General features: G+C 48.3%; 1 protein-coding gene across 3 annotated transcripts in view; it reads right to left on the reverse strand.

The window, feature by feature from the left end:
- Nucleotides 1–25631, reverse strand: part of LOC140404415 (uncharacterized) — a 61804-nt gene that overhangs the window by 19792 nt on the left and 16381 nt on the right. For all 3 annotated transcript variants that reach the window (XM_072492928.1, XM_072492931.1, XM_072492929.1), the window contains 10 exons: nt 24309–24373; nt 21979–22133; nt 19934–20064; nt 18831–18895; nt 15878–16023; nt 12993–13117; nt 11338–11396; nt 10956–11101; nt 2150–4866; nt 201–265 (listed from right to left, as the gene is read on the reverse strand). In XM_072492928.1, the coding sequence (XP_072349029.1) occupies nt 201–265; nt 2150–4866; nt 10956–11101; nt 11338–11396; nt 12993–13117; nt 15878–16023; nt 18831–18895; nt 19934–20064; nt 21979–22133; nt 24309–24373 (3674 nt within the window). The remainder of the gene's footprint in view (nt 1–200; nt 266–2149; nt 4867–10955; nt 11102–11337; nt 11397–12992; nt 13118–15877; nt 16024–18830; nt 18896–19933; nt 20065–21978; nt 22134–24308; nt 24374–25631) is intronic.

Consider the following 25631-nt stretch of genomic DNA (forward strand, 5'->3'; position numbering starts at 1 on the left):
CTTGTATTCTTGATTATGCCGTGCCAACATTCCGTCTTCATTTGTATTATGTCGAATGTCTTGGTGCCGTTACAAAATGCTAGCCACGAGTGATTTCCTAATTGACCTTCAGTCTTTCTCCAAATTCCGCCATTTTCTCGAAGGTAAAGAACTTATACCATGAACTAACCCAGAATGTTAGGACTGAGTGCAGTGCCCACCTGAAGTTGTTGACCTCGAGGTTTTGGAATCCGGCTGGTGCACGTCGAGAGAATGCTCCTTGTAGCTTTCAAAGAAAGAAATATATTAGCACCGAGTCAGAATAATCTTTGTAAGCAATCAGTGATAATCGCATCTTCCACATTCATCATTTAGGTGTCAGCTGGGACCCACTCAGAAGCTTAAACAGAAAATCCAGCTTTGATACTCTGGGGCACATGACAAGCGAGGGATACACTGTCAGAGGTACTGGAGTTGGAGGAGATGTGAAATTAACCGGACAACCTTTCTCTTAGATGTTAGACTGAGGGACGGCACGGTGGCGCGGTGGTTAGCACTGCTGCCTCACGTCGCCGAGGTCCCGGGTGCGATCCCGTCCCAGGGTCACTGACCGTGTGGAGTTTGCACCTTCTCCCTGTGCCTGCGTGCGTCTCACCCCCACAACCCAAAAGATGTGCTGGGTAGGTCGATTGGCCGCGCTAAATTGCCCCCTTAATTGGAAAAAATGAATTGGTCACTCTAAATTTATTTAAGAAAAAAAAGATGTTAGGGTGAGAGGTCAATGTTGCCGATGCCTTGGGAGAATTGCCCCATCTTCCCGGTGTTACAGGATCCTCTGAGGGAACAGATGCGGCTTAACATCCCATCCAGAAGCGGCAGCACTCATTCAGTAGTCCAGTGAGGTGCTACGCCTGGATAGTGCATTCCAGTAATAAAGCAGAAAATGCAGGAAATACGTAGCATTTCAGGCAGCATCTGCGTAGATGGAAACAGAGTTAACGATGATGAAAGATCATTGACCTGAAATGTTGGGCAGGACTTTGGCCGTGCTTTGGGGGGGGGGGGGGGGGGGGCTGGTTAGCTCTGCGGTGAACGTGTGGTTCAACAGCTCAAATTCAATCCCCTTTCTTGCTGGGATAGACTTGGGTGCTGTCCCCTATCGCTGCCCCTGAGAGTGCCGTAACAATTCAGGATAAGGCATCAATAGCCAATGACCAAAGGACCTGCCTCATTGTAGGATGCTCATGAATGAATTAATATCGAAATAAGGGAGGAAATTGAGCTAGACCGCTATGCAAGTTCCCAATGCAGCAGTGTACCCTCCAGATAACTTGTTAAGGACAGATAATGCCATCAATCAGAGTCAACCTTCAAGTCATCTTAGTCTTGAATCGTCCTGAGCCCCTCCAGTCTCCTTCAAAACCCAACCCCTGCTGTGGTCTCTGCTCTACCACAGTGGCGGGGCAGCGGAGGCCATTCTTAATTTCAAGAAGTGTTGAGAAGGTGCCTCAAGATGGCGTCATCCTCTCTCTCTACCTTATCTACAAAGAGAGGGCAAAGGTGATTGCATGATAGCGGGTCTCCAATTGGTTCTTCAGCATCGAGTGCCCACCGGCCATCCTTAATTCGATTGTGTGTGCACCCTCTGGCCACTAATCAGTCAACCCAGCAGAACACAAAGTCGGGTCACTGCCTTCATCACAATGTGGGGTCAGGTTAATGCCAAAGTCAGGTTCCCACCCCCAAAAGGGCAACATTGACCATTAACTCTCATTTTTCTCTTCACTTATGCTGCCTGATCTGCTGAATAGTTCCAGCGTTCTCTGATTTTATTACCGATTTGCTCCAGTGGCAGTATATTGTTTGCAAACCCAATTCACAGTGGGATTTGAACCCGCAACCTTCTGACTAAGAGAACAGGAATGTGTCAGCGAGGAGCTTCCCACCCACACACAAGCTCAGTGTCAGAAATATGGCACGGCATAGAACAATTGTCATCGACTCCAACAACCAAATGAAAGTGTTGCAAATCCGCATTTTGAGTGTACAATAAGATGGCATTCTTTTTAAAAAACTGCATTAGCGGTGACATACTCTATGTAGAGTATTCAAAAATAAAAATAATAACACCAAATATACAATGAGATTACCAGCGAAGAATAAAACTTACCTGGTTTACTATCCTTAATTTCAGACTTTGGAACTCGGCTGAACTAGGCTCATTTAATGCCGGAACAAAGGTTTGATTCAGACTGAATCTTAGAGGCGTCCTACGAACATCTAACGGTGGCACTGCTCTTGTGGTAGGTATTGTGGCAACTGTTGTTGCTTGTGTTACATTGACAGCGGTTGTTGCTCCTTGTGTTGCATTGACACCGGCTGTTGTTGCTTGTGTTACATTGACACCGGCTGTTGTTGCTTGTGTTACATTGACACCGGCTGTTGTTGCTTGTGTTACATTGGCACCGGCTGTTGTTGCTTGTGTTGCATTGACACCGGCTGTTGTTGCTCCTTGTGTTACATTGACACCGGCTGTTGTTGCTTGTGTTGCATTGACACCGGCTGTTGTTGCTCCTTGTGTTACATTGACAGCGGTTGTTGTTGCTTGTGTTGCATTGACACCGGCTGTTGTTGCTTGTGTTGCATTGACAGCGGCTGTTGTTGCTTGTGTTGCATTGACACCGGCTGTTGTTGCTTGTGTTACATTGACAGCGGCTGTTGTTGCTTGTGTTGCATTGACAGCGGCTGTTGTTGCTTGTGTTGCATTGACAGCGGCTGTTGTTGCTTGTGTTGCATTGACACCGGCTGTTGTTGCTCCTTGTGTTACATTGACAGCGGTTGTTGTTGCTTGTGTTGCATTGACAGCGGCTGTTGTTGCTCCTTGTGTTGCATTGACACCGGCTGTGGTTGTTGCTTGTGTTGCGTTGACAGCGGCTGTTGTTGCTTGTGTTACATTGACACCGGCTGTTGTTGCTTGTGTTACATTGACACCGGCTGTTGTTGCTTGTGTTACATTGACACCGGCTGTTGTTGCTTGTGTTACATTGACACCGGCTGTTGTTGCTTGTGTTACATTGACACCGGCTGTTGTTGCTTGTGTTACATTGACACCGGCTGTTGTTGCTGTTGCTCCTTGTGTTACATTGACACCGGCTGTTGTTGCTTGTGTTACATTGACGCCGGCTGTTGTTGCTTGTGTTACATTGACAGCGGCTGTTGTTGCTTGTGTTACATTGACAGCGGCTGTTGTTGCTTGTGTTACATTGACACCGGCTGTTGTTGCTTGTGTTACATTGACACCGGCTGTTGTTCCTTGTGTTGCATTGACAGCGGCTGTTGTTCCTTGTGTCACATTGACACCGGCTGTTGTTGCTTGTGTTACATTGACACCGGCTGTTGTTGCTTGTGTTACATTGACAAGAGCTGTTGTTGATTGTGTTACATTGACAGCGGCTGTTGTTGCTCCTTGTGTTACATTGACACCGGCTGTTGTTGCTTGTGTTGCATTGACACCGGCTGTTGTTGCTCCTTGTGTTACATTGACACCGGCTGTTGTTGCTTGTGTTGCATTGACACCGGCTGTTGTTGCTTGTGTTACATTGACAAGAGCTGTTGTTGATTGTGTTACATTGACAGCGGCTGTTGTTGCTTGTGTTACATTGACACCGGCTGTTGTTGCTTGTGTTACATTGACACCGGCTGTTGTTGCTTGTGTTACATTGACACCGGCTGTTGTTGCTTGTGTTACATTGACACCGGCTGTTGTTGCTTGTGTTACATTGACAGCGGCTGTTGTTGCTTGTGTTGCATTGACAGCGGCTGTTGTTGCTTGTGTTGCATTGACAGCGGCTGTTGTTGCTTGTGTTACATTGACACCGGCTGTTGTTCCTTGTGTTGCATTGACAGCGGCTGTTGTTCCTTGTGTCACATTGACACCGGCTGTTGTTGCTTGTGTTACATTGACAAGAGCTGTTGTTCCTTGTGTTACATTGACACCGGCTGTTGTTGCTTGTGTTACATTGACAAGAGCTGTTGTTGATTGTGTTACATTGACAGCGGCTGTTGTTGCTCCTTGTGTTACATTGACACCGGCTGTTGTTGCTTGTGTTGCATTGACACCGGCTGTTGTTGCTTGTGTTGCATTGACAGCGGCTGTTGTTGCTTGTGTTACATTGGCACCGGCTGTTGTTGCTTGTGTTGCATTGACAGCGGCTGTTGTTGCTTGTGTTGCATTGACACCGGCTGTTGTTGCTCCTTGTGTTACATTGACACCGGCTGTTGTTGCTTGTGTTGCATTGACACCGGCTGTTGTTGCTTGTGTTGCATTGACACTGGCTGTTGTTGCTCCTTGTGTTACATTGACACCGGCTGTTGTTGCTTGTGTTGCATTGACAGCGGCTGTTGTTGCTTGTGTTACATTGACACCGGCTGTTGTTGCTTGTGTTACATTGACACCGGCTGTTGTTGCTTGTGTTACATTGACACCGGCTGTTGTTGCTTGTGTTGCGTTGACACCGGCTGTTGTTGCTTGTGTTGCATTGACACCGGCTGTTGTTGCTCCTTGTGTTACATTGACACCGGCTGTTGTTGCTTGTGTTGCATTGACACCGGCTGTTGTTGCTCCTTGTGTTACATTGACACCGGCTGTTGTTGCTTGTGTTACATTGACAGCGGTTGTTGTTGTTGCTTGTGTTACATTGACAGCGGCTGTTGTTGCTCCTTGTGTTACATTGACAGCGGTTGTTGTTGTTGCTTGTGTTACATTGACAGCGGTTGTTGTTGCTTGTGTTACATTGACAGCAGCGGCCGTTGTCGACACTTGGTTAACTGTGCTTCCAGTTGTGGCTGTTGATGCACCGATGGTGGTAGTTGCAGTGGTGGTAGTAGCTGTAAATGGAAAGATTTATGTAACTGGGCCACGTTAATGCATCCAGTGTAAACCAATTAAAGTAGTTGGCAGCTCACAGTATATAATAAATATTGTCTGCTCTTCATTTCACCCAAAGCCCACTTAGAATATGCACATGATGCCACTACATGAGTTGCTTTCCTTTTTTTAAAGATAGCTGAGGTTCATTCACTACCCATGCAAGGGGCATATTGTAACTGGTAAGATCCTCAGCTTGATTGGCATCAATATATCAATAGCATAACTACGCCTATAATTAAATGCATTCCATTAAATATCAACAGAGGGTGTCCTGGCCAATATACACCTTCAAACAACACTGCAAATTAACTATTTGATCATTTGTCTCATTGCTTTCTGGGGGTGCGTGCTGTGCTACCTTGAGTGTCATGTAAATAACTCTTTAAAAGTGCTTCAGAGATGTCCGGGGTTTTGGACCATGTTACATTCTTCCTCCTTTTTTAGCTATGGCCCTTATTGGGATGGTCCCATGTGCACTTGCACTAGGTTTTGCTGACTTAGAACATAGAACATAGAACATTACAGCGCAGTACAGGCCCTTCGGCCCTCGATGTTGCGCTGACCTGTGAAACCGCTTTAAAGCCCATCTACACTATTCCTTTATCGTCCATATGTCTATCCAATGACCATTTGAATGCCCTTAGTGTTGGCAAGTCCACTACTGTTGCAGGCAGGGCATTCCACGCCTTTACTACTCTCTGAGTAAAGAACCTACCCCTGACATCTGTCCTATATCTATCTCCCCTCAATTTAAAGTTATGTCCCCTCGTGCTAGACATCACCATCCACGGAAAAAGGCTCCCACTGTCCCCCCTATCTAATCCTCTGACCATCTTGTATGCCTCAATTAAGTCACCTCTTAACCTTCTTCTCTCTAAAGAAAACAGCCTCAAGTCCCTCAGCCTTCGCTCATAATATCTTCCCTCCATACCAGGCAACATTCTGGTAAACCTCCTCTGCACCCTTTTCAATGCTTCCACATCCTTCCTATAATGCGGCGACAAGAATTGCACGCAATACTCCAAATTCAGCCGCACCAGAGTTTTGTACAGCTGCAACATGACCTCATGGCTCCAAAACTCAATCCCTCTACCAATAAAAGCTAACACACCATCCTAACAACCCTCTCAACCTGGGTGGCAACTTTCAGAGATCTATGTACATGGACACCTTGATCTCTCTGCTCATCCACACTGCCAAGAATCTTACCATTAGCCCAGTACTCTGTCTTCCTGTTATTCCTTCCAAAATGAATTACCTCACACTTTTCAGCATTAAACTCCATTTGCCACCTCTCAGACCAGCGCTGCAGCTTATCTATGTCCCTCTGTAACTTGTAACATCCTTCCGCACTGTCCACAACTCCACCGACTTTAGTGGCATCTGCAAATTTACTCACCCATCCTTCTACGCCCTCCTCCAGGTCATTTATAAAAATGACAAACAGCAGTGGCCCCAAAACAGATCCTTGTGGTACACCACTAATAACTGGACTCCAGTCTGAACATTTCCCATCAACCACCATCTTTTGTCTTCTTCCAGCTAGCCAATTTCTGATCCAAACTGCTAAATCACCCTGAATCCCATACCTCCGTATTTTCTGCAGTAGCATACCGTGGGGAACCTTATCAAATGCTTTACTGAAATCCATATACACCACATCAACTGCTTTACCCTCATCCACCTCTTTGGTCACCTTCTCAAAGAACTCAATAAGATTTGTGAGGCACGACCTACTCTTCACAAAACCATGTTGACTATTTCTAATCAAATTATTTCTTTCCAGATGATTAATCATCCTATCTTTTATAAACCTTTCCAAGACTTTGCCCACAACAGAAGTAAGGCTCACTGGTCTATAGTTACCGGGGTTGTCTCTACTCCCCTTCTTGAACAAGGGGACAACATTTGCTATCCTCCAGTCTTCTGGCACTATTCCTGTAGACAAAGATGACTTAAAGATCAAAGTCAAAGGCTCAGCAATCTCCTCCCGAGCTTCCCAGAGAATCCTAGGATACATCCCATCCGGCACAGGGGACTTATCTATTTCCACACTTTCCAGAATTACTAACACCTCCTCCTTATGAACCTCAAGCCCTTCGAGTCTAGTAGCCTGAATCTCAGTATTCTCCTCGACAACATTGTCTTTTCCCTGTGTGAATACTGACGAAAAATAATCATTTAACACCTCTTCTATCTTCTCGGACTCCACGCACAACTTCCCACTACTGTCCTTGACTGGCCCTACTCTTACCCTAGTCATTCTTTCATTCCTGACATATCTATAGAAAGCTTTAGGGTTATCCTTGATCCTACCTGCCAAAGACTTCTCATGTCCCCTCCTGGCTCTTCCTAGCTCTCTCTTTAGGTCCTTCCTAGCTAACTTGTAACTCTCGAGCGCCCGACCTGAACCTTCATGTCTTATCTTCACATAAGCCTCCTTCTTCCTCTTGACAAGTGTTTCGGCTGCTTTAGTAAACCACGGTTGCCTCGCTCGACCACTTCTTCCCTGCCTGACAGGTACATACTTATCAAGGACACGCAGTAGCTGTTCCTTGAACAAGCTCCTCATTTCCATTGTGCCCATTCCCTGCAGTTTTCCTCTCCATCCGATACATCCTAAATCTTGCCTCATCGCATCATAATTGCCTTTCCCCCAGCTATAACTCTTGCCCTGCAGTATATACCTATCCCTTTCCACCACTAAAGTAAACGTACTCGAATTGTGGTCACTATCACCAAAGTGCTCACCTACCTCCAAATCTAACACCTGTCCTGGTTCATTACCCAGTACCAAATCCAATAGGGCCTCGCCTCTCGTTGGCCTATCTACATACTGTGTCAGGAAACCCTCCTGCACACATTGGACAAAAACGGACCCATCTAAAGTACTCGAACTATAGCGTTCCCAGTCAATAGTTGGAAAGTTAAAGTCCCCCATAACAACTACCCTGTTGCTTTCGCTCCTATCCAGAATCATCTTTGCAATCCTTTCCTCTACATCTCTGGAACTATTCGGAGGCCTTTGGAAAACCCCTAACAGGGTGACCTCTCCTTTCCTGTTTCTAACCTCAACCCATACTACCTCAGTAGACAAGTCCTCATCAAACATCCTTTCTGCCACCGTAATACTGTCCTTGACTAACAATGCCCCCCTCCCCCTCTTTTACCACCTTCCCTGAGCTTACTGAAATATCTAAACCCCGGCACCTGCAACAACCATTCCTGTCCCTGCTCTATCCATGTCTCCGAAATGGCCACAACATCGAAGTCCCAGGTACCAACCCATACCGTAAGTTCGCCCACCTTATTCCGGATGCTCCTGGCATTGAAGAAGACACACTTTAAACCACCTTCCTGTTTGCCGGTACACTCCTGCAACTGTGAAACCTTACTCATGACCTCACTACTCTCAACCTCCTGTATACTGGAGCTACAATTCAGGTTCCCAAGCCCCTGCTGAACTAGTTTAAACCCTCCCGAAGAGCATAAGCAAATTTCCTCCCCAGGATATTGGTACCCCTCTGGTCCAGGTGTAGACCATCCCGTTTGTAGAGGTCCCACCGACCCCAGAATGAGGCCCAATTATCCAGAAATCTGAAACCCTCCCTCCTGCACCATCCCTGTAGCCATGTGTTCAACTCCTCTCTCTCCCTATTCCTCGTCTCGCTAGCACGTGGCACGGGTAACAACCCAGAGATAATATCTCTGTTTGTGCTAGATCTAAGTTTCTACCCTAGCTCCCTGAATTCCTGCTTTACATCCCTATCCCTTTTCCTACCTATGTCGTTGGTACCTATGTGGACCACAACTTGGGGCTGCTCCCCTCCCCCTTAAGGATCCCGAAAACACGATACGAGACATCACGCACCCTGGCACCTGGAAGACAACACACCACCGCGAGTCTCTCTCGTTCCCACAGAATCTATCTATCCCCCTAACTATGGAGTCTCCAATGACTAATGCTCTACTCCTCTCCACTCTTCCCTTCGGAGCAACAGGGACAGACTCTGTGCCAGAGACCTGTACCCCATGGCTTACCCCTGGTAAGTCCCCCCCGCCAACAGTATCCAAAGCGATATACTTGTTACTAAGGGGAACGACCACAGGGTACTGACTGCTTCAAAGAACAACAAAGAACAAAGAAATGTACAGCACAGGAACAGGCCCTTCGGCCCTCCAAGCCCGTGCCGACCATGCTGCCCGACTAAACTACAATCTTCTACACTTCCTGGGTCCGTAGCCCTCTATTCCCATCCCAGCTTCCTCCCAGCCCCTCTCACTGTCACCCATCTGTCTTTGTTCTTTGGAGTAACTACATCCCTGAAGCTTCTATCTATAACCACCTATCATTCGCCTGCCTGCTGACCTCTATAATTCCCTGTTTCCAAGGCTTAGATTTTAGAAGTCTCATCATCATTTTCAAATACCTACTTGGCTCCCCACCTCCTCACGAGGTAGGTAATCCACCTTAGCCGCGCAACCCTCTGAGGTTTCTGTGAGCGTTACAATCTTAGCGACTGCGTCTTCAGTCACCTAGGACCTAGGTTGAGATTTCCTGAAACCCCCCCCCCCCTACCCCCCACAGTGGGCTTTCCAGTGACGTAGGCGGGTGGCTAGTGGCCGGCTAGTTCCCTGCCGACGCGCCCAGCGCACAAGGCGATTGTCCATTGACATCTGCGGCACCAGGTACATCCCAGCGGCTGACAATGATGAGTCATCTCTGCTGCTCAATAACTCACCACGGGCCAGCGGCGGCGGGGGGCGGGGGGGAGGGGGGGGGGGGGGGGATCTTTATTCTGTGAGACTCCTTTAGCGCTTTTTATCACTTTAAAGTTGCAATATAAATGCAAGTTATTCTTCCTGGCTTCACAACTGGCTTTCGGTGTTTCAGGCACAGTTGCTTCACAGCGCCAGGGTCCCGGGTTCGATTCCCGGCTTGGGTCACTGTCTGTGCGGAGTCTGCACGTTCTCCCCGTGGCTGCGTGGGTTTCCTCCGGGCGCTCCGGTTTCCTCCCACAAGTCCCGAAAGACGTGCTTGTTGGGTGAATTGGACATTCTGAATTCTCCCTCCGTGTACCCGAACAGGCGCCGGAGTGTGGCGACTAGGGGATTTTCACAGTAACTTCATTGCGGAGTTAATGTCAGCCTACTTGTGACAATTTGCCATGGGCCGGATTCTCCGTTCTGTCGCAGCGCAGCCCCGCCAGCCTGGTTTCCCGGCACTGCGGGGTGGCTACAATGGGAGATCCCATTGGTCAGGGGTGGGAGTGGAGGATCCCGTTGCCAGCGACGGCGCACCGTCCATGAACAAGCGGCTGGGGAGGTGGAGAATTCACCCCTCGGTCTTCCGATGGTTTTATTCTCACTTTCACGCCGTGCCCTGTCCGTTCAAAAAGGAATGGGAGCAGAATTGCATGGATCGCAAAGAGGAAAATGACCACTCTCCGTACCAGCTTTGGCCAGAGACGGTGGCGCAGTCTGCCCAGATCACTGCCCGTGCCACCAAGGCGCACCGTTACATCACTACGTTCAAGCAACCCATTCAGAACTGGGCAGCACGGTAGCACAGTGGTGAGCACTGTTGCTTCACAGCTCCAGGGGGGTTCGATTCCCGTATGGGTCACCGTCTGCGCGGAGTCTGCACGTTCTCCCCGTGTCTGCGTGGGTTTCCTCCGGGTGCTCCGGTTTCCTCCCACAAGCCCAAAGATGTGCAGGTTAGGTGGATTGGCCGCGCTAAATTGCCCCTTAGCGTCGAAAAAGGTTAAGTGGGGTTACGGGGGTAGGGTGGGGGTGTGGGCTTGAGTAGGGTGCTCTTTCCAAGGGCCGGTGCAGAATCGATGGGCTGAATGGCCTCCTTCTGCACTGTAAGTTCTATGATTCTATGCAGCACAGCGAAAAGCTGCGGGTGTAACGCGTGCGGCGCCCTGGCCTTGCTGTCACTTCAAGGGCAGCGTAAATGGTGGTCACTGCGTGTTTTCTCACGGAAAGGACTCACAGTTAATCGCAATGTACAAAGAAGGTGTGATTTTCAGAGGAAACATACTTATCCCATTCAGGAAGTTGGTGTCCAAAGTTAAATCACGATTCCCGAATGTAGCCACACTATTGGCCAGTGTGTCAACGACATTAGCTTTGATTGTTGTTCCTTCCTTGAATATTGTTGTTACTTCTGCTATGACAGATCCAGCCCTAGATAGTTGTAAAGAGACGGGAAGAAACCGGGAAAACATTGACTGGCATGGTCTCACTCTTGTCTGAAGTCCCAGATGAACTGAATGACTGATGTTACCAATGACTTGAAGCTGCACAGCAGACAATACCGATAACGAGAAAGGCTATGGCCCTAAGCCCCTATGTACAAACATTCATTACACTTTTGTGTTTTCTTGTCATCTTCAAATGAATTTCAGGAGACCTTTACTCACCTAAACCCATTGATTATGACCTCAGTGAAGTTAGAATTGTTTGCAAAGATAACATTCATCTGTAACACAAAAAGACAAGGTGAAAGGATTTAACATCAGCCCCAGTAGTGTCAGCGTGAAGTAATCCAAACTCCCTGGCTCAGTCAACCCATGCACTTTACCTACAACTTTCAATTCATTGAATATTCTGCCCTCTTTTCAGGAGATTAATCATGCTTTCCAGTGTTTTCAACAGTACAAACCAATCCTCTGATATGTTTAGCCTGGGGATGATAGGAGACCCGTTCCGCCAGGAAGTGTGTGTGATTGAAGGGGCAACATAAATGCAGGACTCACTACATCAGATTCCACAGCTGCGAACCCCTCTCTCAGTATCTGAGCTGATTTTATTGCTCCTGACGGAGAGCGTTGCATGATGGGAGGAGACCGAGGGAATTCGGCGATAGAGCTCCTCATGCACAACACCTCTGCATGGATCTGACAGGCCGAAAGAGTGGAATACGGTCACCTCTGTGACGGAATTCAGAACCACATTGAGATGTTTTCCCCCAACCCTCCCAACCCCCCACCCCTCCCGCCCTCCATTATAACATGAACATGAATGAAGAAATGTGGTGAATGGAGATCCTATATTATAGAATGATAGAATTTGCAGTGTAGAAGGAGGCCATTTGGCCCATTGAGTATACACCGGCCCTTAGAAAGAGCACCCTACTTAATCCCACGACTCCACCCTATCCCCATAGCCCAGTAACCCCACCTTACCTTTGGACACTAAGGGGAAATTTAGCACGGCCAATCCACCTAACCCGCACATCTTTGGACTGTGGGAGGAAACTGGAGCATCCGGAGGAAACCCACGCAGGCACGGGGAGAACGTGCATGCTCCGCACAGACAGTCACCCGAGGCCGGAATCGAACCTGTGAAGCAACAGTGCTAACCACTGTGCTACCGCGCCAGAGATTTTTTATTTTGACCTGGCCTTCGAAAGCCTGATCCTCAATCTGTCCCTGCCTGAATTCCCAGTCTGCACTCCTGCTGCCTGAGGCTTTGCACCATGAGGGTTGGCCCCACACCACCTGGAGGGTTGTCTCTCCAACGTAGCAACAAACCGGCGGTTCCTTAATCTACATTGCTCAATGAAACTCAATGAGTGTCCCAGGCTATTTTCCTGTATTCTCCATGGACATGCTTCATACTCCAACAGCAAAAAGGGAAATCCTCTCCTGAAATCACTTCCTATCATTTTCCACCCTTTCATAATAACAGACGGAGAACCGCGGGGAGCATGTTCAAAATCCCCGGACCGAGTTAATAAAGCGTCAATGGAAATGGGAATCCGGTCTTACAGATAATATCACAATTCCAGTAATGAGGAAGAGCAGAAACCACTGTGAACATTACATGTAAAATTCCTGACTACGTTAGCACTGACTGCGAGGGCTAACTACAGATCAGTTTTATTATCACATCGTTAAATCAACAGCCATTCTTTTTTTGTTAACTTGGGCGGATAATAAGCAGTCATAATTAAACATCGCAAAAAAGAATCGCCAGAAATATGGCAATATTGGGGTTTTTTCTGAAATAGCTTGCAGTTCTAGAAAGTTGTCTTCATCGTCACGCGACATCGAGCTCTAAATTGAGTACTCACCGCTTCTGTTACTCGGTTGCTGAGCTGCTTAAACTGAGAACTTGATCTGTTACTCAGATCAGGTACAAATGTCTCACCCTCAAACCGAATTGACACTTGGATACTGTCAACTGCAACTCCCGCTCCTGAGGGAAAAAAAGGTTGTCATATATCAGGTCTGAAGGTGCTCTTACCTACAGCTCAGCCTCTCAAACAGCAGATGGTCACGTTTATTAAGCTTGTCACTTCTCTGTGAAACTTGTCCTGGCGGAAGAAGGACAATTCGGGACCAGCAAGCCACAATGCAAAATTAAATTGGTATGTGAGCGCCAATTTCACCCCCTCTACGTTCTTTGACGCAGATTTTGGTTCCCTTTACATAGACTAACAAACGACCCGTGATTTAGTTTTGAGAAAAATAGATTGCAAGTGAATGTAAGAGAATCATCGGAAACATACGCAAGTGAACCTCCTAATGGCCAGAGGTGGCAACTACATCGTGACTGTTGAAATGCTATAATTCAACAGGGACTATGATCATTGTAATCACCAGTGGCAGGAACGCTGATAATAATGTGTAATAAAAAATTGGGACATGAGGAAAGAACCTGCAAAGGAAATTGTGCTGAGATGGTATAATTTTTAATACGTTTGGGGATTATTGTGATATTGTGTGTGTGTGTGTGAGGGTAAAACTAACTTAATTCTACTGAAGATTGGCTGTCTTGTGAGTCTGACCAAGTAGGGAGTCATTTCGGGGTAATGTTTTGAAAGGCTAATCTTAACTGTGCAAATGTAATCTTTTGTGCTTAAGTTTTCTTTTCTTAATAAGAATGTTTAATTTCATATTTCAAATCCCAAAAGGGTAAATGGAATTCATGACTTTTGAATTTAGTAAACATATCCTCTCATGGTCAAAATACCCCAAAAGATAGAATTGTGATAAGTAGGCCGTGTTTCCCCGTGGGATTTGGTGTACGCGATAATTAACATCTGCCGGATCAGAACAAAATGCGTGCAGGATTTAAAGCGTCTCCATACAGAACTTGAATGAATCGAAGCTGCATTTTGTGGTTAAAATCTGGTTGAAATTGTGTTGGCCAATGTTAGTGTGCAATGGTTGAATATTTTTGTGTGAATTTCACTTGTCTGAAGTTCATTGGAAAAAGCAACCCCTTTATCATTGAGCACAAGGTCCACATTAGGCATGTGTACATTAATCTCATCCAGCTCTATTTCACCACCATCATAGTTCCTTCTAAAAAGCCATTTCTTTGGACGTGCAACCTTGAAAGAGAGTTATTTTTTGTTACAGTGTCCTACATTACGAAAGTAACTGCACTCCAAAAATACTTCATTGGCTGGAAAGCACCATGAGGCAACCTGAAGTTCAAAAAAAGCATCATATAGAGGCAAGTTCTTGCTCTTACATTGCCAAGAAACGATTTTCGACTGCCCCAACATGTGAACCAGGAACAATTTTCTCACTGACAAAAATCGGTTTGGGGAATGGTGATGTGTTTTGTCAATGACCTACACTCAGTTATACATACATTAGAACTGTCAGGCGTTGCTCCAGACTTCTCTTTTCCCTTAGCTGAAAGATAGACATTGGGCAGGAGTCCCCCCCCCCTTCCTCCGTGACGGGTTTTCTGGTGGGGAAGTGACTGTCGGCAGGAACTTCTAGCCCGCCAATGTCTACAGCATTTTGCGTGGCTCTCTCATTCTGCCACCAAAGAGCCGCCTTAAGGGGGACTGGAAGATCCCACCCATTGTGAAAGAGCGCAATGAAGGCCAAGGTTTGCTGTGGCACTGATAGCCCTGCGCTAGAAAATGATAGCAGCCTTTGGCCTTGAGGCAGAGGGTTCAAGTCTCACCTCGAAGCCAGAAGCACATAATTAAAGCCAGTGGCCATTGTAAGATGCAGTCTCATTCTGCAGATTTGACACAGGGTTGTCACTGGCATAGACGCTAATAACAGGAAAACATCCCAAGTGATGTTATCACTGGCACAAAGCCACAGAAAGGAATATTAGGACAAGTGAGACGAAAGACGTATGTGTGAAGGAAAGCGGAAATGTTTAGGGAGCACATTCCATCTGATATTGGACAGGTCTTCTGGTACGATGGACAACACCCAAAGAACAAAGAACAAAGAAATGTACAGCACAGGAACAGGCCCTTCGGCCCTCCAAGCCCGTGCCGACCATACTGCCGGACTAAACTACAATCTTCTACACTTCCTGGGTCCGTATCCTTCTATTCCCATCCTATTCATATATTTGTCAAGATGCCCCTTAAATGTCACTATCGTCCCTGCTTCCACCACCTCCTCCGGTAGCGAGTTCCAGGCACCCACTACCGTCTGTGTAAAATACTTGCCTCGTACATCTACTCTAAACCTTGCCCCTCTCACCTTAAACCTATGCCCCCTAGTAATTGACCCCTCTACCCTGGGGAAAAGCCTCTGACTATCCACTCTGTCTATGCCCCTCATAATTTTGTATACCTCTATCAGGTCGCCCCTCAACCTCCTTCGTTCCAGTGAAAACAAACCGAGTTTATTCAATCGCTCCTCATAGCTTATGCCCTCCATACCAGGCAACATTCTGGTAAATCTCTTCTGCACCCTCTCTAAAGCCTCCACATCCTTCTGGTAGTGTGGCGACCAGAATTGAACACTATACTCCAAGTGTGGCCTAACTTGTGTGGCCCGCGTCAAAACGATTAATTTCTTTGTAATCTTCCTGTGTGAGAAGGGTTACCTTAGTTTGCCTGAGGGACAGCAATCTCTGAACTTCAAGCCAATTTATTTGTGCAGACAAAGCACAGCGAGATGATTCTGGGTAACGCGTCAAGGCACTCAATATCAACACAATTCCGCATTTACGCAAACTGACACTTACCGTTTACTCGAATGGAGGATTTGATGATATCGAAACCTGAAGTGTTAACGTTATTAATGATCAGATCAAGCAGGAGTGGTCGATTTTCTACTCTGGTCGTGTTGATTTGAATACGTGCATTCACCCGCACCTTCATTGATTCGTTGCTGAAATGTAAGCAGAAACGTGAGAGTTGGGTGGCTTCCTTTTCGCTAAGTTACTTGACAACTCTTGCCACTGGCCCACCCACACTATTTCATTACATCATCATCAGAAATGCAACGAAAGCCTGAGGAAATTGACATTCTTAGATTTCCACAGTTTAAAAAAATTTTTAGAGTACCCAATTATTTTTTGTTCCAATAAAGAGTAATTTAGCGTGGCCAATCCACCTAACCTGCACATCTTTGGGTTGTGGGGGTGAAACCCATGCAGACAGGGGGAGAATGTGCAAACTCCACACGGACAGTGACCCAGGGCTGTGATTTGAACCTGGGACCTCAGCGCCGTAGACAGCGATGCTACCCATTGTGCCGCGTGCCACCCTCGAATTCCACTGTTGTCTTTGGCAATTCTTAGCTTAACCAAGAATTTGTACCTTTGCGCTGCGTGACTTAGCATGGTGCATAACGCAGAATGTACACGTGAGGTATCTCAGCATGTTAGTTACACTGGTGCGTCAGCTATGGCTCACTCGGTACACTCGTAACACAGTGATTCGGGTTCAAGGCCCATTCTGAGACTTGAGAACAGAAATTGAGGCCGATGCTCCCAGTGCAGTGCTGAGGGAGTGCTGCATTGCTGGCGGTACGGCTGCCTTTTGGCTGTGACATCCAACAAATGTGGATTGCTCTCTCAAATAAATGTAAAAGAAAAATCCCATGGCATCATTTTGAAGAAGATCAATGATGTGTCCAATATTTATCCCTCAATCAACATCTTAAAAACAGGTAATCTGGTCTCTATCGCGTTGCTGGCTTTGGGAGCTGACTGTGGGCAAATTGGCTGCAGTTTCCGATGACAATGCTTCTCTTGCTAAAGTGGTTCATTGACTGAAAAGAGCTTTGGGGAGCCCTGTGACTGTGAACGACCGTGTGCAGATGCAAGAATTTCCTTTTCTGACACTATTAAAATAATCCAAAAGGCAAGACCAGGTGGCATTTTCTCTTCAAGAATTTATTGAAACTCCCAGGAAGAATCCCCGATGATGACAAAATCGGGGGCGGTGCCGCTTTCGCAAAGCTCCGCCCCCTGAAAAGTAGCATACTCTAGGAGTACGCCGCACTCCCTTTCCACAGCCTCTGGACGTTGGCTGAGGCCCGCCCTGGGATGCTCCGTCCCCGAACGGCCGAGTTCCCGCCGGCGCGGGACACGTGTCGTCTCACCCGTCAGGAACTCGGCGTGGCGGCTGCGGACTCAGTCCAGCGCTGCCACAGTCGGGGGAGGGCCGATCCGCGGGCAGGGGGCGGGGGTCTTCGTTCGGGGCTGGGGGCACTGTGGGGGGGGGTGGAGGCGATCCGGGGTGCACGAGCCGGCCGAAGGTGTGGGCTATTTTTGCGTTCCGGGTTCGAGGGCTGCGTCCGCCATGAAGCACGGTCGCCGAAGATTATGAGCACCTTGCAAAACACAACAGTGGAATTCCAAGCATGTCAATTTCCCCAGGCTTACATTCCACTTCTGAGGCCGCCATTGTGTGCATGCGCGGCCATCGAAGCGGAAATGCTCCAGACCGTATCGGCAGCTATGGGAACCCTACGCTGCCTCCCTGATAGCCCCCCTCCCGGAGCAGGGAATCGGTGGCCGTTTTGCGCATCGTGGGGACTTAGTCTCCCAGACGGCGAATCCAGCCCATGATTCTGTACTTCAATTTCCACCAAACACTAGGATCTCACCAACTGAACATCGGTCAAACTGCACTTGTGCCCTGTCCAATCATGGTAGCCAATTATGCCAATGTTGGGAAGGACATTTAGGTCCATTTTGCTCAGTAAAACACCAAGGGAATGAAATCAATTTCTGAAGCCAGTACAAGTCTGAGTTCTGATTTGTGTTGTATGATCAGGAAAGGAATCATCTGTGAGGTGGACTTGCAGATAAGATAACAACGAATGTTAAAAGATAAATCTTCATACTAAATTGTGAGAGCAGGGCAAAATGTTCAAATGAATGAAAGAGAAATTTAGGATTGTTACCAGGAAATTACTCCTCACAGAGAACCAGGGGACACACATTCAAGATAAGAGGCAGAAGGGGACACGAAGAAGAACTTTTTTACACAGAGGGTAGCGGGAGTCAGGAATTCGCTGCGCGAGTTGGTGGTGGAGGCAGGGATCCTAAACTCTTTTAAAAGGTACCTGGATCTGGACCTTAAGTGCTGTAAGCTACAGGGTAATGGAGCGGGTGCAGTTGGGATTAGAAAGAGCACCTGAGTGTCCTTGGGCTGGCATGGAGAAGATGGGCTGAATGGCTTCCTCCTGTGCTGTAACGTTTCTATGGTTCTACGATATCTGGCCTAATTTTAACATCTGCCAGCAGTGAGAAATGGGTAATCTGTGTTAGGACCCGGGGATGTGGGAATAGCGGAGGTAATGACCAACCACGACTATATTGCACGGCAGAACCAGTTTGAGCATTTGACCTGTTGCTTTCTCGTCACATCTCCCAATGTTCTGATAACCCTGCGACCTGACTGCAGAAACGTTCCTCCAACCTCAGCCTGGAAGTTGTCAGCGTTGACGGAAATGTGTTTATCCAAACACTAAATTATCCCGCCTTCAGCTGGTGGACTGACTCAAGGGAAGGTTAGTTACGGGGGTGGGTTTCTCTGTCGACTCTGACCACATGTCCCCGAGTTGCCAACAGTCCGTCAATAATGAAAGACAATTATCTATTGAAAGATTAACCTCAAATGCACTTGGTTACACATTCCCGACGGATGCATCTTTGACACCCTTCAAGGTTAAAGTGGACGTACCTGAACGTTACAACCGAATTCGGCAGCACATTTGGGTCAAACCCCGTTTTGAGAACTCCTTTAAGCTGTTGAATTGAGAGAGAAGGTCAGTTGGACAAATCGTATCCTTGATCCATGGATGTTTGAGAGACCACAGTGAGACTGACAAATTGAAATGAAGGTACATTGTAACCTTTCTAGTCTGGAAGCCTAGTGATCGGAAGAAAACATTTGTCCAGGAATGGAGACGCGCGAGACATATGCACTAGGGAACCAGCCCCCCCCCCCCCCCCCCCACACCATGGATATGGGGAAGTCCCCCAATGGAGCTCCCCAAAGGGGGAGGGCAGATTACGAATGGGGGGGGAGGGGGGTGATGGGGGGTTGGGCGGGTAAACGGCAGTGAAACCCTTTGACAAAATGTTAATTTGTCAAAATGAGGCTCCTGACTCTTCCGGATGCGAAACGTGTTATGTCACCAGACATGATGAGGAAATCATAAAACGAGGTCTCGACGGCAAGATCCTTGTTTTCTGACCTGTGATAAGGGCGGCACGGTAGCACAGTGGTTAGCACAGTTGCTTCACTGCGCCAGGGTCCCAGGTTCGATTCCCGGCTTGGGTCGCTGTCTGTGCGGAGTCGGCACGTTCTCCCCGTGTCTGCGTGGGTTTCCTCCGGGCGCTCCGGTTTCCTCCCACAAAGTCCCGAAAGACGTGCTTGTTGGGTGAATTGGACATTCTGAATTCCCCCTCTGTGTACCCGAACAGGCGCCCGAGTGTGGCGACTAGGGGATTTTCACAGTAACTTCATTGCAGTGTTAATGTAAGCCTACTTGTGACAATAAAGATGATTATTATGATTATTGATATTACTTGCCCCCGTCGTCGTTTGTGCTGTGTCTGTGAGTAAACAAAAATTGCGGCTCTGGTATTTAGATAAGTAAAACAACTGTTATTACTATTTTACAATGTTTTTAGCGCTGTTTTATGCTTTAACACTTGTGGTGTTAATGCTAATCTAATGCTAATCTCCAATCCAGAGAATTCCAAAATCCAGGAATGACCTGGCCACTATCAATCTGGACTGGAGAGGTTACAGTGTACTGGCAATTTGTGATCACATACCCAGTCAAGAATAGTTTTCAGGCTCATAAATTCACTGGAAGTGCTGTTGATGAGGTTTCCATTGAAAGTCTCATTTTCGATCACAAAGTCAATATTCAGAACCATTGGCTGTAGATTGCTCAATGTAATATCTGAAAAAAACAACCCAGAGGTTGGACATTAAGACGCAGTCAACCAATAAAGTCGATTATGAAGCACTTTGGCCTCCATGCTCCATTGGGCGGGGTCGCTCCCGGAGGGAATCCTGATTGGGAAATTTGCAGACACTATTTGCCCAGATTTCGAGTGATAGATGCTTAAATTGCACGGACAATATGGAAGCAATTTCTCTGTCTGTAGTCTCCAATGGAGAGGATCCGATCTGGAACGCACATTCATAAATTCTACCGTTCCATTCTCATTGAGCTCAAAGGTGCGGCCTTAGTTGCATTGCTATTGGGTTAGGGATCGGCACAGGCTTTCGAATATGGTTTGTTCAAATTTTGATTGGTCACTCAGGATCCTTACTCTGCTGTGTTGCCCTTTAAAGGACACTCACCGCAGGTAAGTGCTTTCTGACATGTTACTGTACCAAGAAATGGTCCCAAAGGAAACAGCTCTGCCCCTTGCTGGAACATAGATTTGATAAAATCGCACGGAAACATTCATGCTGACTTTGCTGAAGGGAGGTTTCAACACTTTCGATCAGCAAGGAGTTTTTTCCCCCTGAAAATGCACAGTAAACATTTTAATATATCGGGCGCGATTTAACAGAAAGGTTTCTCAGTGTCATTTGTGACGGGTTTTGCTGGGAGTTCCCCCTGGCTCTGTCAGCGAGGTCCCCACTGCAATTTAACCACACTGAATCACTTTTCTTGGGTCCTGGGGAGTTTCTCCCTGGTCAAGCCCAGGCTTTGCTTAGAATTTTGTCCATCACTGGGGAGCTGAACCCGCCGCTGGCCAGATCGGCTCCTCAGAGACCAGGCCACCATTTTGAAAGGATGCCCTGATCTCTAAATTGGCTTGAGGGTATCCCCCCACACACCCCCAACCACGGGCAACGTCACCCCACCCCCTCGCACACATGGGCATTACCCCCCCCCAAGTAATGACACCCCGCTTTGGGGTCGCTGAATGGCCCCCTTTTCAGGCCTTCCCACACCCACTTTCGGTCCCCCCCACACTTCCATGACCCCTACCTTCAAACCCCCCCCCAATCTTCAGGTGACCCCTTTGTACCTGCCCTGCACCATCCGCTCCCATCCTTCATACCCCCTCCACCCTCATTTCATGGGCATAGCCCCCTAAGGCCCTGACCTTTGACAGTGCCACCCTGACCGTCTTTCTGCCAGCTTGGCAGTACCACCTGGGCACAATGCCAAGGTGCCGTCTTGGCAGTGCCGAGGTGCCCCCCCCCTTCAAGGGGGAGGCCCAGGGGGCCACCCTGCACTGAGCCAGATCACCCAGGGGCCTCCGGGAGATCACCCTGGGTGTCATTCCGCCTGGCCCACGTTTGTGTGGCCCAGTTCTGAACGGTGCCCGGCTGGGGTCGCCTCGGGGAGGCGAGTTGATGCTGGGAGCTGGATCGATCCGGGGTCAGCACCCCTAAGCAGCTTTTAAATCCACTTAAGATCATGAGGCCTGATACCGCCCACAAATTGTGACACCTCGCGAGATCTGATCAGATCGCGTGAGCGCTTACCGGCAGTCTGGAAGCCCGGGGGAGGGCCCTCCTGGAATTTACCAGTCGCGTTGCGCCCCCGTTTGGCCGCAACATGGTCAGTAGATCGCGCCCATGATCAATGCATAAAGAGCTTTGCTTTTACAGCAAGAAACCGTTCATCTAACTGGTCAATGCTGGACATTAAAAACAAACACATGGATCTCCCTCCCACTCAGCATGCTCCCTATTTGAATCACTCTGAATGTTGGAAAATTCTAAATCTAATCATCACAGTGCACACAAAAAAAACCTCACTCTGAACTGGCCAATGTGCACGGGGACCACCAAGGACGAGTTAGGTATTCTGAAACATGGTGAATATTTTACAATATCTAATACTCACTGTCAGATTGGATGGATTCACGGCTAATTGTCAGGTTCCCTAACGATGTGCCGTTCTCCAGCTCGCTTGACAATGCTTTTACTACTTCTGAAGGAGATGGAGGATCAGAGGTCGGTTCGAAAAGCAGGGTACTGTTTACTTCTACGGATCCTCTCCTGAAAATAAATCAATTAGAGCAACCCTGTTCATACATTGATTGGAATAGTCTATGCATTTCATATCCAGCTTTATTTTCATTCTATCTCTTCCTGTACTTCATAAGGCAGACTTTCATCTGTTTCTATAGCTATGATGTGGAGATGCCGGCGTTGGACAGGGGTGGGCACAGTAAGAAGTCTTACAACAGGTTAAAGTCCAACAGGTTTATTTGGAATCCCTAGCTCTCGGAGTGGAGCTCCTTCATCAGGTGAGTGAAGAGGTAGGTTACACAAACACAACATATAAAGACAAAGCCAATGACGCAAGATGATACTTTGAATGCGAGTCTTTGCAGGTAATTAAGTCTTTACAGGTCCAGACGGAGCAACTGGAGAGAGGGATAATCGCAGGTTAAAGAGGTGTGAATTGTCTCAAGCCAGGACAGTTGGTAGGATTTTGCAAGCCCAGGCCAGACGGTGGGGGGTTAATGTAGCGAGACACGAATCCAAGGTCCCAGTTGAGGTCATACTCATGCGTGTGGAACTTGGCTATAAGCTTCTGCTCGGTGATTCTGCGTTGTCGCGCGTCCTGAACACCGCCTTCGAGAACTCTTACCCGAAGATCAGAGGCTGAATGCCCTTGACTGCTGAAGTGTTCCCCGACTGGAAGGGAACATTCCTGCCTGTTGATTGTCACGCAATGTCCGTTCATTCCTTGTCGCAGGGTCTGCATGGTCTCGCCTTTGTCTTTATCTGCTGTGCTTTTGTAACCTACCTCATCACTCACCTGATGAAAGAGCTACTCTCCGAAAGCAAGTGATTCCAAACAAACCTGTCGGATTTTAACCTGGTGTTGTAAGACTTCTTACTGTTTCCATAGTTAGTTATTCCCGAAACAAGTCGCTAGTCTGTCGCCAGGGGGATTATAGTTTGCGGGGGGGGGGGGCTACTCCACATCAAACCTGGTTGACCAGGAGTCTCTCCTACTTTTACCGCCAGCCATTGGCGCGTTTGGAAGGAATTGCGGGTTGATACGCTCAACCCGTTTGGCCGCCTTACGAACGCACCTTCCTCGGCGGTCAAGTCCTGGGGGGGTGCGACTCGCACCCGGGGCTTCTCGCTCAGTGGCAGGGACGCGAACCCACTGCGCCACAAGACCTCCCAAGGTTTAATATTAGAACTGTTTTATCACTGTATGAGAGAGCTGGGCACCGTGACACATTCTGTTCGCAAGACCAGCCACCCAATTTGACAATGGAAGCTTTTTTGGACAATTCTGGCCATCAGAAACCCATGGGCTATCTTTCCAAAGTTGCCTTCCCAATAATCCATGTGCGAGTGAATTGTAAATTCAAGCGGGTTGGGATTTTGTGCAGTTAAAACATAATTCCTACCCCTGCCTTCAGAGTTTGTATTATTTTTCCCCACTTCGTTTGGATCAAAATCTGACAGGGTAAAAATTGCAAGTCAACATTCCCCATTCTCTTTTGTGCCCATGCCAAATTGCACTTGAACCTAGTGGCCTGTTGGACCATTTGAATCTGGAGTCATGTGAAAGGATGGCACATATTAGCGAACGAGATGGGTATTTTTGTTCTTCCAACAATCAACAGCAGTTTTATGGTCATTATCAGGCTTTTAATTCATAGAATCGCAGAATTCCTACAGTGCAGAAGGAGGCCATTCGGCCTATCGAGGCTGCACGACTCTGAAGGAGCACCACATCCAGACCCACGGCCCCACCATGCCCCTGCAACCCCCACCTCACCTTTTGGACACTAAGCTGCAATTCGGCACCTAATCTGTACATCTTTGGACTGTGGGAGGAAACCAGAGCACCCGGAGGAAACACACGGGGAGAACGTGCAGACTCCGCACAGACAGTCGGAACCGGTCAGGGGTCCCTTACCGCCGTGAGGCAGCAGTGCTAACCCACTCGGTATTTCAGATTTTTTTTTAAACTGAATTCAAATTTCACCATCTGCCTCGGTGGGAATTGACCCAGGTCAGGCTTTGGGCCTCTGGATTACTCGCCTGGTGATAACGCCACTACGCAACTGCCTCGCCACCACCATTCAGTTCTATTATGTCAAGTGTCTTGGTGTCATTACAAAGTGCTAACTCTGAAGTGAGTTTCCAAATTCTATCATTAGATAAAGAAATTATATTCATTAGACTAAGTCCATGGCCTACCTGAATCCGTTAATCCTTACTCCGAGAAAATCTCTTGACAGAATTTGTCTGTATATTGGATTGAGCTTAAAGAGAAAGAAATATATTAGGATCCGGTTGGAATCATTTCAATAACTGAACAGTGAAAATTAACATTCTTCGGGGCTGATTCTCCAATATTGGGCCCAATTGTTCGCGGCGTCGTGAACGCCGTCCGGTTTCACGATGGCGCGAACCGGGCCCGGTTACGAACGATTCTGGCCCCCACAGGGGGCCAGCACGGCACGGGAGCGGTTCTCGCCGCTCCAGCCTTCTTACGTGGCGCCAAATGGGCCGCGCCAACCTGCGCATACGTGGGGGACTTCTTCTGCACGCCGGCCCCGACTCAACATGGGGTCGGTGGTCAGTGGCCGGCCGCGCCAGGACGTAGGCCCGGAGGGGGGGAGGGGGGGGGGGAGGCTGGCCCGCCGATCGGGCCCGACCCCATCGGAGCCCCCGCCCCCCCCCCCCCCTCCCCCCCACAGGCCGCCCCCGAACGCTCCCGCAGAGTTCCCGCCGGCAGTGACCAGGGGTGAACGGCGCCGGCGGGACTCTGTCGTGTCGGCGCGGCCGCTCTGCCCATCCGGGCCGGAGAATCGGCGGCCCCGCCGATTCCAGCGGCCCGCGGCCGTCGCCGCGCCAAACGCGCCGGCGCAAATGCCGCCGAATCTCCGCACCTCGGAGAATCGTGCGCCGGCGTCGTGGCGCGGTTGCGGCGATTCTCCGGCTCGCCCCCTAAATGTCCATTAATATAGACGGCAGCTGGTAGACATTCTGGTATCTGAGTCAAAAGGTTAAAGGCTCAAGTTCCACTTTACAGAAGGAAGTGCAAAATCCAGGTCTGACAGGGGCTGGTTTAGCACACTGGGCTAAATCGCTGGCTTTTAAAGCAGATCAAGGCAGGCCCGCAGCACGGTTCAATTCCCGTACCAGCCTCCCTGAACAGGCGCCGGAATGTGGCGACTAGGGACTTTTCACAGTAACTTCATTTGAAGCCTACTTGTGACAATAAGCGATTTTGATTTTGTCATTTTTTTCACACTCTTTGGGTACTGAAAACCGCGACACTATTGGAACTGCTACATCTTAGAGGAGACCTTCACCACCTTTGCTGCTTTTTCAGGTCTCAGGTGGGAGATAAAATCTTGTCGGGATTCTGGCTCTTCAGAGAAAGCACCGCAGGCTCTCGCAGCTCCCAACGAGCGAGCAGAGGTGGGTTCAACGTCTCAGCCGTAGGTCGTCCGACAGGTGGGTACCTCCAACCGCACTCTCTCAGCAGCGCAACCGGGATGTCAGTCTGGATTG

Source organism: Scyliorhinus torazame, chromosome 30, assembly GCF_047496885.1.
Source record: "Scyliorhinus torazame isolate Kashiwa2021f chromosome 30, sScyTor2.1, whole genome shotgun sequence".
NCBI lineage: Eukaryota > Metazoa > Chordata > Chondrichthyes > Carcharhiniformes > Scyliorhinidae > Scyliorhinus > Scyliorhinus torazame.